Source organism: Urocitellus parryii, chromosome 5, assembly GCF_045843805.1.
Source record: "Urocitellus parryii isolate mUroPar1 chromosome 5, mUroPar1.hap1, whole genome shotgun sequence".
NCBI lineage: Eukaryota > Metazoa > Chordata > Mammalia > Rodentia > Sciuridae > Urocitellus > Urocitellus parryii.
Window position 1 is genome coordinate 65829004 of NC_135535.1, and position 14773 is coordinate 65843776.

The following is a 14773-nucleotide window of genomic DNA, read 5'->3' on the forward strand; positions in this document are numbered from 1 at the left end:
AAAAGGTTCTCAAGGTAAAGAAAACTTGTACATATGGGATCTTTCAATTTTCCTTCCCTATGCCCAACTTTTGAGGAGAGAAGAGGAAACCCCTCCAGAAGCAGGGTGTCCCCTGATATTTCCAGGTTTATCCTATCGGCTTCCTGAAGCTGAATCTCAGTGATTTGGGGTAATACCTGCTGTGTTATTCCAAAATAGAATGCAGACCTCTTAAGCATCCTCAAAAGGTTGAGGACCTAGCACAGCTAGCCTTTCCAGATCTCTTCTATCTCTCCTGTTCTTTTTGTTGTTGTTGTTGTTTTTTACCAATATTTGACAATCTGTCATTTCATTAGAAGGTTTTATGTTAGATGCTATAGACAAACGTGTTATATTTTATGTTTCCCTCTGGAGACAATTTTCCTATTCCCCCAGTTGGTAATCAGGCCTGGTTCGGATACAGAAAACAAATTAAAAAAACAAAAACACATTTAAGGGGCTGGGGTTGTGGCTCATCAGTAGAGCACTTGCCTAGCATGTGAGAGGCCCTGTGTTTGATCCTCAGAACCACATAAAAATAAATAAAATAAAGATATTGTGTCTAACTACAACTAAAAAATAAATTTAAAAAAGAAACACATTTTAAAAAAATGATTTCTATTGCCACTGCCTGTAGACAATAAGGTACCCACTTTTATATCCAAACTTACACCCTGGTCAGCTGCCTTTAATTGTCTCAAGCTTTCCTCAGTTCCACACATTCATTTTAATATATTTAAATTTTTATATTTTCTTCAGAGTTATAAAATATTGAAGTCATGATTTTGTTAATTTTAACAACCATAAGGGCCAAACTGAACATAGTTAATATAATGTGTAAATGGGGTGTCTACTTTTTTATAATTTAAAAACACTATGTATAAAGATGTGAAAATGATGGGATGGAAGATTTGGCTCAGTTGGTAGAGTGCTTGCCTCATAGGCACAAGGCCCTGGGTTCAATCCTCAGCACCACACACATTCACACACACACACACAAAAAAAAAAAAAAAAAAAAAAAAAAAAAACTATAATATTAAACATCGTTTTAAAAAAGATGTGAAGGACTGGGGCTGTGGCTCTGTGGTAAAGTGCTTGCCTAGCACATGTGAGGCACCGAGTTCAATCCTCAGCACCATATAAAAATAAATAAGTAAAATAAATGTATTTTTAAAAAAAGATGTGAAAATGAGAATAAACTTTAATTGATAGTTTTCTATAGAATATATTCATTATATCTAATTCAGAAATATATTTTACAAACAAGTTCTCATAGTGTCCTTAAAATATGTTGTATCTCACTGGCATCTTATATACTCTACCAACCATTTCCACAAGCAGTGGGGAAGAGGGTGACTCTCAAGGACTGGTGGGAGAATGAGATTAAGTTTAGATCTCTCTATTCATCCAATGACATCTGCTTGAAGGAGTAGCCTCTTCCCTTCTCTTTATTTCTTTCTGTCTTCCAAATCTCTCCCGTTCTTTAGCATTAGGGAGGAACTTACTGAGAGAGCAGAATCTCAGAGCACAATAAAAGAGAAAACAGTCTTTTATGTCCCATAGTAGCTTGGATTTAAAAGTGACACTTTCCTTCTCTGGTCTTAAACTGATTTGGGCACTTGCTCATGTGGCTTACATTTTAGATGTGTATCAGATAGGCAGTTAAAGAGTAGAGAAAGCTGCTGTTTTGAACATGGAAGGCAACAACTCATACATAGGGCATTTTTTATCATGTTTATCTGTCTCCTTTTTGTAAAACCAGTCTCTTATGGTGTGGTGTTATAGTTTATGTTTCCCTCTGGAGGTTATTTCTCTATTTTCCTACTTGGTAATCAGGCTAGGTTTGGATGCAGAAAATTATCAGGCATTTCCTTTTTCTCAACTATGATTAGGTTGTTCCCTGGTATTATTTTTGAGGCCAAGGCTCCCTTCTGAACAACAACCAAAAAGAACAAAAGGGAACAGAACATGGACACCTGTGCCATGGAAACTCTCTTTGGCTAGGGAACATCTCCCAGATTCTGTAGCCTCTGTCTTTGGCTAAGTGATGTCTCCCAGATTCTGGAGCCTCTAGTGGTCAGCAGTTTCCATTCTCCTTCCATGATCTCTGGACTTAACTGCTGCCTTACCAGCATGGTAATAACTTCTCTCCTCCTTCATGGGTGGCCATGAAAAACATGCAAGCTTTTAGACTAACTACCCTTTCTGTGTGACTTGTTAACCTGGAAGCCCATGAAATTCTTAGATGCCTTTCTTATAATGAATCCTAGTCTGTCTATGCTGAGCCTATCATTAGTTAATAAATTTTGGTGGGGGTACTGGAGGGGGCAATTGGGCCTCACTCAGAATGAAGGATACTAACTTCTTGATAACTATTTAGTTTAAGGGAGGATATTTGCCATCGAGCTGTGCCTTTAAAAACTTTCTTACATGTTCCCTTTGTCCTTTTGGGTCTCCATACTCATAGAAACATGATTTCATATTATGCTCCTCAATTAAAGTGGGAAGAAAGCCCATTAGTGTTCTGGGTGATATCCCCAATAGAGAAAGTAAATAATTTGGCTCTGTGAGATAAAGGATAGATAAAGGATAGATAAAGGATAAAGGATAGTTTACTCTAATAAAATGAAACAGAACTTCTGTTCCTTTTCCTACCAGATAAAGGGAATACAAAGAAAAAAATAATCTCGTGAGGGTCTAGGGAAGGCAGTCTAATTATGAAGTTATATTACAGTAATCTTGCCTAATGGATCCCTGTTTAATAGGCAGACACCAGGTAGAAGTATTTTTGAAGAGGCAGAGACTGCTTAGCTCATGCTCTGGGGATTAATGAATGGGTCATCTCTTTCCCAAAGACCTCAGATCAGACTAAGACTTAATCTCAGATCCAAGATTCATCAAATGAGGGTGCCCTCCACCATGGGGCCAAGTCAATCAGTAACAGAAAGAACAGACGGTGGTTGATATTTGGTACCCTTTAGGGCTGTTGGGGTCAGACTCTGGACCTGAGATCTTCATGCAGCACTGGGGAGTGGCCCTGGTCAGCTGCCTTTAATTGTCTCAAGCCTTCCTCAGTCCCACACACCAACTTTCACCCAGAGAGGAAACTGAAGCAAGTCAGGACTGACATTCCCAATTGGGTGAAGGGGGAGATCTGTACAGTTGGCAATAGCTGGGGCAAGATCTATCAATCATGTCCGGACACTGAATCAGTGGTTCAGGTGGCCACTTGTCCATCCATGAGATAGATCCATGTCAGCTATCATTACTGTCTATTTTACTTTTAAAAAAATCTTTTAAAGGAAAAGATCTTTTCCTTTTTCCTTTAGTCCCAAGAGAGTTTGAGAGTTAGCCATTGAAAAGCTGCTTAAGACAACATCTTTGAATAATTAGCCTTTTTTTGGGATTAAACTCATGGGCACTCAACCACTGAGCCATATCCCCAGCACCCCCGCCCCCTTTTTTGTATTTTGTTTAGAGACAGGGTCTCACTGAGTTGCTTAGCACCTCCTATTTCTAGGGCTGGCTCAGCCTCCTGAGGTGATAGGATTACAGGTGGGTGCTACCTCCTGTGGCTTAATTATCCCCACCTTTTTTTACAGGCAGTTTGAGGGAAGGGGGAAACCCAGATAGTCAGATCTTTATCTATTTTTCCCATTTACAGAACAAACCTCCATTCTCTAATTTATATTGGGACCAAGTCATTATGGGGAAAAAAATTGATTTAAGTCCTCTGTCTTAAACTAATTTCAATTGCTTAATATGCACCCAAGGGGTGAGTTCTCAGGGATATACCCTAAATTACCCATAACCTCCAATGTAGTTTTCTGGAAAGAAAACAGGACTTGAGGTAGTCTTTGAGTTCCCAACCAGGATCAAACTTTTTTAAAAGTCTGTCCCATACTTTATCTTTGGGGTATACTTTGTGTCTATCAGGACCAGACCTTCAAGTCTGTCCCAAATTGTCTGCAAATTATCAGTAGTATGAATGTCCTTGTTCCTGTTATGCAGTTTTCAGGGTACTTTATAACCCCTACCTACACCTCAAGAAAATAAAGAAAAACATCCAAAGAAGAACATCCCTAAAATCTCAAATAATCTAGGTGCACTTAAGAATTTAGAATATCTTATTATTTAAATAGCAAGGACACAAAAACCTTGTAGAGAGCTTAGAGGCACTTTGAGATAAGACAAAGTCAGGTAAATTTTAATTAAAAATTTGTTCATGTAACAGGGGCCTGCTTTATGTTTGGAACATAACCCTCACTGTTCTGAAAATTACAGCTCATTTTAAAACTGACATTTTTCTTTTTTCTTCCTCCCTAATTAAGGGGGAAGTGAGATTAACTATTTCCCTCCCCCAACTGAGTTATCTGACCACGGTAAGAATGAAGGAATTTAGACTTTAGAGCTGGTGCCTGCAGGCCTAAGAAACTGTTATCTCTCAAGGCTACAGGTAAATCATGACTCCTGACAGGGCACAGACTTTGCATCACCTCTTTACAAGTCCCTTGTTTACCTGATAGAATTATAGCCCCTAGATAGAATAATTTAGCTGGTGCATGTAAGTGAGACCTGTACAAAGATATTTTTAAAAAGGGAGCGAGGTCAAGAGGTCTCCCTCAGAATTTGAGTTTTAGCTGAAACTTAAGACTGAGAGATTTATAGCAGAATCTTAGAGTCAGATTGGCCACTAAGTGTATTGGGTCTGACTGTGGTGATTAATGGAGGAGGTAGCTTCTTTTTCACATCAAGGTTAAGTCCTTCCAACAATGTGTCTCAGGTGAATCAAAATGAAGGGGTACTCAAGACACTGGCAGACCAATCCCTCTTTTGCATTTTCCAGATAAGCAATTTATGTTCCCTCTGACCCACCAGGAACAAGGTATGTTGGCCTCAGGGACTCTCCTATCTTGGATGCTTTTTTTGTTGTTCTTTTTATTTTTTTTTTAAGAGAGAGAATTTTAATATTTATTTTTTAGTTTTCGGTGGACACAACATCTTTGTTTGTATGTGGTGCTGAGGATTGAACCCGGGCCGCACGCATGCCAGGCGAGCGCGCTACCACTTGAGCCACATCCCCAGCCCTTGTTGTTCTTTTTAGATACACATGACAGTAGAGTATATTTTGACATATCATACATACATGGAGTATAACTTCCCATTCTTGGTCATGTATGCATATATGAACATAGGAAAGTTACATCCAATTCATTCTACTGAATTTCTTAGGTGCTTTTATAAATAAGCATTCATCTTCTTAAGGGAGAAAAGGGCTTTAGTCCAAGGAAAGGAGGAAGAAAAAAAGTAAGAACATACTTGTTTAAGTCCCACAGAGGCTGAGAAACCTATATGATTCCCACTATGCAGCATGAGGGAGAGAAAGGGCTTTAAAAATGACCACTGATCGATCTCCTTCACAGTTTTAGAGTTCGGACTCTCACCAGATCCCTAGGATGGCCTCAGCTGTTATCTTAGTGCCACCTGAATTTACATGGCCTTTTTTTCCAGTCACCCAAGAAAGGGGATGGCAAATGAGGTAGGTGGAGATTATGTTCTTTGATCTTTGAAAGTGGAGGGGAGGGTGTTATAGCTACAGTAACTAACAGAATAAGTCATAGTCAAGACAGAAAATATTTGTTAATACAAAATCAGTGCCTCGCATTGAGTGCCAAGAGATGTCACAGGAGAAGAGATGTCTTTGGAGAAGTGTCCAAGGAGTTCCCAGAAAAGAGGGGGACGACTCAGGACCAGAGGGTGTCTTGGCATACGTGACAGAAAAAAATTTCACCATGAGTCAGACAAAGGCATAGAGAGAGGTTTATTTATTCAAGGGTGAATGTGGGCTATCTCAAGAGAAAGCATGAGCTGGGGTTGTAGCTCAGTGGTAGAGCACTTGCCTAGCATGTGTGAGGCACTGGGTTTGATTCTTAGCACTGCATATAAATATACAAATTTTAAAAATAAAGGTCCATTAATTACTAAAAATTTTTGTTACAATTTTTTAGCTGTTGATAGACTTTTATTTATTTATATGTGGTGCTGAGAGTCAAACCCAGTGCCTTATACATGGCAGGCAAGTGCGCTACTGCTGAGCCCCAGCCCCAGCTCCTAAATTTTTTTTTAAATATTAGAAAAATAACTGAGAAGCAGCTCTGATGTGGGCTGAAGGTTTAATATTTATGGAAGGGATATATCAGGGGCCAGACTGAAGGGGGATCCAGAGTGGAACTGCACAATTTCATGCCAGTTTTCTGCACTTGCAAATTTTCCTCATTTTACAAGGGCATGTTTCTCAAGATTTACAACTATGTTTTCTAACATCTCAATGTCTTGTGGGTGTTTCCTTTAAGATTCAATATTTCTCTCTCTTTATCCTAAATCCCTATCTCAATTTCATTTGCAAATAATAATTTTAAACATCTAAATCTCTTGCCTATGGATTGGTTAGTACCTTATTGGTTAGTACTTTAAAATAGTGGTGACATCCAACTGGAGGTATAGCTCAGTCGTAGGACACTTGTACAGCATATGTGAGTCACTGGATTTCACCCCCAGCACCACGAAAACAACAACATAATAAACCATAAAAATAAATTTATATTGGTGATACAGCTACAAGGCCATCTTTTTTTATTTCACTTGCCCTGAGTAACAACTAAGAGTATATTTCCATGGCCTAATGTTGTTTTGTTTTCCAGGAAAATTTTATCTTAAAGAGTATTTAAAAGTGCATGCCTGTAATCCCAGCAGCTCATGAGGCTAGGGCAGGAGGATAGCAAGTTCAAAGCCAGTTTGAGCAACTTAGTGAGACCATGTCTCTAAATAAAATATAAAAAAGGATTGGGGATGTGACTCAGTGGTAGAGCACCCCTGCGTTTAATCCCTAGTACTGCCAAAAATAATGATGATGATGATGATGACAGATGTTGAGTTTTGTCAAATCTGTCAAATAACTTTTTGTGAAGTGTGATTTTTTTTATTATTTTTATTTTGGGGGGTACCAGGCATTGAACTCAGGGGCACTTGGCCACAGAGTTACATCCCAACACTTTTTTTGTATTTTATTTAGAGACAGGGTCCCACTGAGTTGCTTAGTGCCTCACTTTTGCTGTGGTTGGCTTTGAACTTATGATTCTCCTGCCTCAGCCTCCCAAGCTCTGGGATTACAGTTGTGTGCCACCATGCTCAGCATGAAGTGTGATTTTAATACTTCATTTTCACAAGATCTATTTCTTAGATCTATTAACATACTCAATTACATTAAGCCATCATTACATTCTTAGCATAAATCTATTTGTTCCTGGTGTATCATTCTTTAAAAGTACCGTAGACTCTATAATATTTTATTAAGGATTTTTTCCATTGATAACTAGGAGTAAGTTTGGCAGGTAGCTTACTTCTTATGGTCTGGTCATATCTTTGTCGTGTTTTGGCTTGATTTTTAGGTTTGCATCATTAAAAATGTGAAAGATTATCTTTTGTGCTCTGGAACAGTTTAAGTAATGGTAAATTTAGCTATTCTTTTGAGGTTTGCAGATTTCACTTTTAATATTATATAGGCTTGGTAATGTTTTGGGAGAATTCTTTGACACTATATGACAACTGGTTTGTTCAAGATTTACTGAAGATTTTGAAGAACTAAGTGACATGAACTTATCTGAGTAAAATCACGAAAAACTGAAATATATGGATCAATGTAGGGAGCCACATTGAATGACCACGCCTTCCAGTCCTGATGCCTCAGGCCCTGGCCAACCACTGCTTTTGTTGTGGCCTTGTCTGAGGCCTGCTGGAATAGCAAGGGGGTCTTCTTAGTGGGGTGTGCCCTTAGGGTGGAGTTAACTCACCAGTTCCCTGGTACTCCTGCCCATTCTGCCGTTTTTTTGGATAGAACTTTCTAAGAACAAGAGTCCCCCCAATAAAAACCCATTTCCGAACGTGTTCCCTCTTTCTCATCAGCCTCTTGTGATTTTCTCTTGCTCTCCCTTTTGGGGAGTCTGAGGCTAAGAGCCGGTGAAGCTGCCCTGAAGCTTATATAAAGGTAAATTGTGTCTATGTTTTGTTTTGTGTCTCTGCAAATTCACATGAGTGATCTTAATTCAGCTCTTTTGCTGAGTTACCCGCACTGGTTGGAGGTGGCAGATCAATATTTCCTAATAATATTTAGTTTTATACTAATTGTATAAAAATGTTAATCCCATTCAGGGTCATTTTTTTTTTCCAGAAAACTCTTCTTTAATATTTAATGCTACCGGGGCTGGAATTGTGGCTCAGTGGTAGAGTTCTCGTCTAGCATGTGCAAGGCCCTAGGTTCGATCCTCAGCATCACATAAAAATAAATAATAAATAAATAAACAAAATAAAGGTATTGTGTCCAGCTACTTCTAAAAAATAAATATTAAAAAAATATTTAATGCTACCATAATAAAATCATCAATAGAAGGCCAGGCATGGTGGTGTCTGCCTATACTCCCAGCTACTTGGCAGGCTGAGGTAGAAGGAGTGTAAGTTCAACTCCAGTTTGGAAAACTTAGACTCTGTCTCAAAAACAAACAAATGACAAACAAATGGCAACAAAAGTCACCAACAGATGTAAAAGGAATAAAATATTGACCGATTATCGGTTCTCTAACAAGAATGGCTGGGTGAAGATAATTCTAATACTATGTGTAAGAGAAGTATTATAGTAATATAAGATATTTTTGAATAAAACAAGTTTTGTAGAATCCTTTGTGAAGGAATATTTTTGTATTTAAATGCTAAAAGCTGGACTGCGGCATAAAATATAGGATTGTGTTACCACATGATCAGTGAAATAAACAAAAGAAGGGATGATGGTGAGGATGTAAAACTAGCCCAGATGATACTGAGACATCTCATTTCTTTAGATATTGAGGAAAATCCTCAAAGATACTAAATGTGATTGATTACTAGATAGGCTCATTTGATTCATCAACATTTTAAATGTTTAGTGCAGTGTAGATATACATAATGTTGTACTATACGTTAGCATTATATACTATAATATATACCTAGTATATCCTACAGTACTATAACAACTAAAATGAATCTCATTTTGACATAATTATATATGCCTCTATTTTTATACCTTTTTTAAAATTTATTTTATGTGGTGCTGAGGATCGAATCCAGGGCCGCGCGTCCTAGGCAAGCGCTCTACCACTGAGCCACAATCCCAGCCCTTGACATAATTATATATGTATGGAATAAAATTTGCTCCACTTTAGTCCCCATTTCCTTCTGCTCCTCCCTCTCCCAATCTCATTCCTCTAGTCATTTTCCTTCTATTTACTTACAGTTCTTTAAAATTAGCACTTCAAAGATATACCTAAAAGTGAAGTTTACTGTGGTCTATTCATATATGTACATAGTATAATTTGATCAATTTCATCCCACTATTCCTGAACCCTTTTCCTGTCTCTTTTTCATCTACATTAAAAAAAAAATTGTAGTTGTAGACTAACACAATGCCTTTATTTTATTTGTTTATTTTTACGTGGTGCTAAAAATAAACATTTATATGTGGTGCTGAGGATCGAACCCAGGGCCTGACACATGCTAAGCAAGTGTTCTGCCACTGAGCTACAGCCCCAGCCCCACCCTCATCTGCATTTTTTGAATATTAGCTGTTTATTGTTAGGCCCAAGGCGGGGGAGATGGAAGGCTACAAAGATAGAGAAGCCATAATTCCTATCTCGAAGTCTATTCAGAGATAGTCACACCACACGAAAAGATGATTATGTAGTATGATACAGAAATAACAATTATGGCATTTGTACAAAGTGTACAGAAGAGGAGTCAGGATAGGGTATAATTAGGTACAGATTCTGAGAATCTGGACCCTTGAATTGTCTCTCAAAGAACCAGTAAGACAGGGAAGTCAGAGAGTATAGCAGAACAAAGAAAGGCAGTTGAACACAGAATAAAGGAGATGTTGCGGGCTGGAAGAGCAGTGGTAGAGCACTTGCCTAGCAAGTGTGAGGCACTGGGTTCGATCCTCAATACCACATATAAATGAATAAATAAATTTAAAAAAAAAGGTCCATTGACAGCTAAAAAATATTTAAAAAAAAAAAAAAAAGGAGATGTTGCTAAAGATGAGACTGGAGGGTCTGGGGCTGTAGCTCTGTGGTAGAGTATTTGCCTACCATGTGTGAGGCCCTGGATTTGATCCTCAATACACATAAAAATAAATAAATAAAATAAAGGAGAAAGCAGGGAGATTGCAATTTCAAGCCAGCCTCAGCAAAAGCAAGGCACTAAGCAACTCAGTGAGACCCTGTCTCTAAATAAAATACAAAATAGGGCTGGGAAGGTGGCTCAATGGTTTAGTGTCCCTGAGGTCAATCCCTGGTACCAAAAAAAAAGGGGGGGGGTGGGGAGACTGAAAGATAAGCCAGATAAAAGAGAATCCTAAATGGCATGTATTTCATGCTGTACATTGTAGAGGATTAACCAAATAATTCTTAACAAGGGAATTAAAATGCCAATAATATGGAAGATGGATTTAAGGAGAATAAAGCTTTACTCAGAAACATAAGCAGGACCAGATGGCATCCACCTAAAAGTTTTGAAGGAATATAAAGATGACAGTGGAATTACCAGTCAAATATTTCCTACTGACTTACAGAATTTCTATTTAGGGAAATATTTCAACAGCATAATTCCATGCCATCCATGTCAGACCAGTTAGTAGAATTAGTAAAGAAAAACTGCACTCTTGAAATAGTAAAAACTGACAGACTAAAGGAAACAATTTTTGTCTAATCTAGGATTGTTTAAGGAAATATTTCAGGGCTGGGGATGTGTCTCAAGCGGTGGTGCGCTCGCCTGGCATGCATGCGGCCTGGGTTCGATCCTCAGCACCACATACCAACAAAGATGTTTTGTCCGCCGATAACTAAAACAAAATAAATAAATATTAAAATTCTCTCTCTCTCTCTCTCCCCCTTCAAAAAAAGAGAAATATTTCATAGTTGAGGAGAAATTTTTGATAAATAATTTAGACTTGTTATGTACCTACAGGGGTTATAAAGCATCTACAATAAATAGAAACTTTATATTATTCATTTAAGGTGCAGATGGGGAATTGGGTTCATCCTATTTGCCCAAGTTACACAACTAGTAAGGGGCAGAACTGGATTTTAAAAATCCCTTTTCTGGGCTGGGGTTGTGGCTCAGTAGCAGAGCGCTTGCCTTGTACACGTGAGGCACTGGGTTTGATCCTTAGCACCATATAAAAATAAACAAAATAAAGATATTGTTTCCATGAATAACAAAAACATTATAAAAAACCCTTTTCCAATGTTTATACTATACTAAATATTATATTGTGTTTCCTTGAAGTAGGAAACTGTAATAGTTTTATACTCAAATCTGAATCATACTTTCTTTTAAATGTAGACTTCAGAAAGAGATTTTGGCTCAAATTTTCAGCTATGAACCTCTTTGAGAATCAGATATGTTGTTTGTAAATTGATGTAATAATATTTACTTCAAATAAAAATTTTAAAGTTTCTAACATAATAATTGATCCATACTAGATATTCAGAAAATATAAAATATATTCCATAAAAAAAATTCCTTAGGATGGGAACAATGTTTTATAAATATAAGTGAAAATAATGATAGAGAGGGAAAATGGCAGACTTTAATCAGTTACTACTGAACTAAACATTCAGATTGTTAAAATTAATTTTCTCTAAAAATGCATGAACAATAAAATTCCTAAGTTTAGAAAAAACTAACTTTTCCAAGTAATGTGATATGGTTTCAAAAAGGAAAAATCAAGGAGGAAAACCTCAAAGGACTGCATAATCTCAAAAGACAAAGAAAAAGGGGCTGGGATTGTGGCTCAGCGGTAGAGCACTTGCCTAGTATATGGGAGGCCCTGGGTTTGATCCTCAACACCACATAAAAATAAGTAAATAAAATAAAGGTATTGTAAAAAAAAAAAAAAGACTCTGATGTGAAAAAGAGGCTTATTAGAAAATTAAAATATAATTAATTATTAAATGATCCATATATAGTAGGTTCCAAAGTATTAACCCACAAGGAGACCTAAGAGCTAAAAGTTACTTTATAGAGATTAAAAGAAAACCTCAGATAAATCTTACTGATTCACCTGAGTGAATATATATAATATATATATATATATATATTATATATATTCAGAAAAATCTTTGATAGGTCTATATCACTTATCAAAAAAAATAACAACTCCTTGATATACCTTTGAAGATCTTTAATAATCCAACCATTCTAGTCTCATTTTTTGTTATAATCCTTTCATAACATATCTATGGTCTAAAAAATCTCAGAATATTTACCACTGAAAAAATGTAGCTTTCATTTTTGAGCCTTTATAACATTCCTTCAACCTGGATTCCCCTTATTCCGTTCTTCACTGTTCTGTTTTCCAAACTTCCAAGATATCCCTCAGATTCTGTTTAAATATAGATTCCTAAAACATACTAACAAATTTTTTATTCAAAAGGTTTGGGGTAGTCCCTCAAATAATTTAGTCCAGGTGTCAGGATCCACACTTCAATAAATATTATTTTTGCAGTCAGGTGTGATGGCCTATAATCCTAGTAATTCGGGAGGTTAAGGAAGGAGGATAGCAAGTTCAAGGCCAACTTCAGCAATTTAGTAAAACCCTCAGCATCTTAGCAAAACCCTTTCTCAAAAATTTTAAAAATAAAAAGGGCTGGGGAATTAGCTCAGTGGTAGAGGGCTCCTGAATTCAGTCCCCAGTAACACAACACACACACACACACACACACACACACACACACACAAACGCATACAACACACACACACACACACACACACACGTTATTGTAGAAAGAGAAGATCTGGGTTTGCTTCCCAAATCTGCTATTTATTAATTTTGCAACTTTAGAAAAATTGCTTACCTTTAAAGAGATTCTTTTTCTCTCCTGTAGAATGGGAATGGCAAGACTCATCTGCTTAGAAAACCAAATGTGGTGGTGTACATTATAGAAAGAGGGGGAAAGACAGAGACAGAAGGAAGAATATTTTTTATGACTATTCTTCAAAATCCTATTTAAGCTGGGTGAGGTGGCAATATGCCTGTAATCCTGTTACTAAAAGTTGAGGCAGGAGGATCATTGAGGCAATGTATCGAGACTCTGTCTCAAAATAAAAATAAAAAGGCTCGGGGATGTAGCTCAGTGGTAGAACACCTCTGGGTTCATCCCCAGCATCACCAAAAAAAAAAAAAAAAAAAGAAGAAGAAGATCCCTTTTGACATCTTTCAATAAAGCCTTCTTTATTTCTCTTGTCAAAATTGTTTACTTTTTGCTTTTATTTCTCAGTTAATTTATATTCTCCTATTCTGGGTTGTAAATGCTTTGAAGGCATGGACATTTCCTTTTTCATAATTGTGTTATATATACCTCCTATGTGTAAGATACATATGAACACTAAAAAAAGTATTTTGTTTCCTAGGGTAATTTTTATTACAAATAGGCATATTAAAATTTTTACATATTGAAATAATATTAAGCAACACTATTATAACACTAGAAAACTCTGTGATGTGTTCATGCAAATTTTATAGCCATATGGATTTCTGAAAGTTTATTCATATAGGGAACTAGATTAAGGTCTTATTAAATAAGCCCCCCATCTCATTCCGTACCTCTCTACTTACTAGACGTGATGAGAGTTCAAGGAAACTGAGCACAGGTTTGCTGAATTAGGCTCAGTAACTATATTAATCTAATTCTTGTCAATTTTTTCAAGATACAACATAATTAAGCAATTAAAAACTATCCAAAACACTGGGAAAGATTATGAGATGCAAAACCTCTACATCATGCTGAGCAGAATTGATGACTACCAGAAAAAGGTGATGCAGGTCTGGACTGAGAAGCAGAAGTCTCTAGAGCAGAAACGAAGTCGGTGCCTGAAGAACATGATGTCCTTATTTAGCCAGGTAACCTGTTTTCCATTCTCTCTCTCTCTCTCTCTCTCTCTCTCTCTCTCTCTCTCTCTCTCTCTCTCTCTCCCTCCCTCCCTCCCTCCAGTGTGTTGTAAACAAGAATAAAACTGGTAATCTTTGAAAACAACATTTACCTGAAAGCACCATGTATATCAGTTTCCTCGGGCTGCTGTAACAAATTACTTCAAACTTGATAATTTAAAACAGGAATGAGGCTAGAAATTCTTGGGGTCAAAGTGTCATACGGTTGGTTCTTTCTGCAGGCTCTGAGGGAGAAACCTGCTCCATGCCTCTCCCCTAGATTGTGGTGGCTGTCAGCAATCATTGGCATTCCTTATCTTATAGACACATAATTCCAATCTCTGCCTTCAGATGGCCTTCTTCCCAGTGTGTCTTCTGACTCTTATAAAATCATGTCAGGGCTGGGGATATAGCTCAGTTGGTAGAGTGCTTGCCTCATATGCATAAGGCCCTGGGTTCAATCCCCAGCACCACACACACACACACACACTCACACACACACACACATCATTAGATTTAGGACACACCCAATTAATCCAGGATGATCTAATTTTGAGATTCTTAATTACATCTGCAAAAGACACTTATTCCAAATAAAGACACATTTGTAGATTCTGGGTGGACATATATCTTGAGACCATCTAACCCACTATCCCAATTTAGAAGTTCAGTGAATACTTGACAATAGGAATACTTGCTGGATCTCTAGATGACAAAAAGATGAGAATAGGAGAGATTTCC

General features: G+C 37.3%; 1 protein-coding gene across 1 annotated transcript in view; it reads left to right on the plus strand.

Moving 5' to 3' along the window:
* Positions 1 to 14773, plus strand: part of Fam186a (family with sequence similarity 186 member A) — a 61230-nt gene that overhangs the window by 42913 nt on the left and 3544 nt on the right. Inside the window, exon 5 of the mRNA XM_077799063.1 lies at positions 13813 to 14005. Within this exon, the coding sequence (XP_077655189.1) occupies positions 13813 to 14005 (193 nt within the window). The remainder of the gene's footprint in view (positions 1 to 13812; positions 14006 to 14773) is intronic.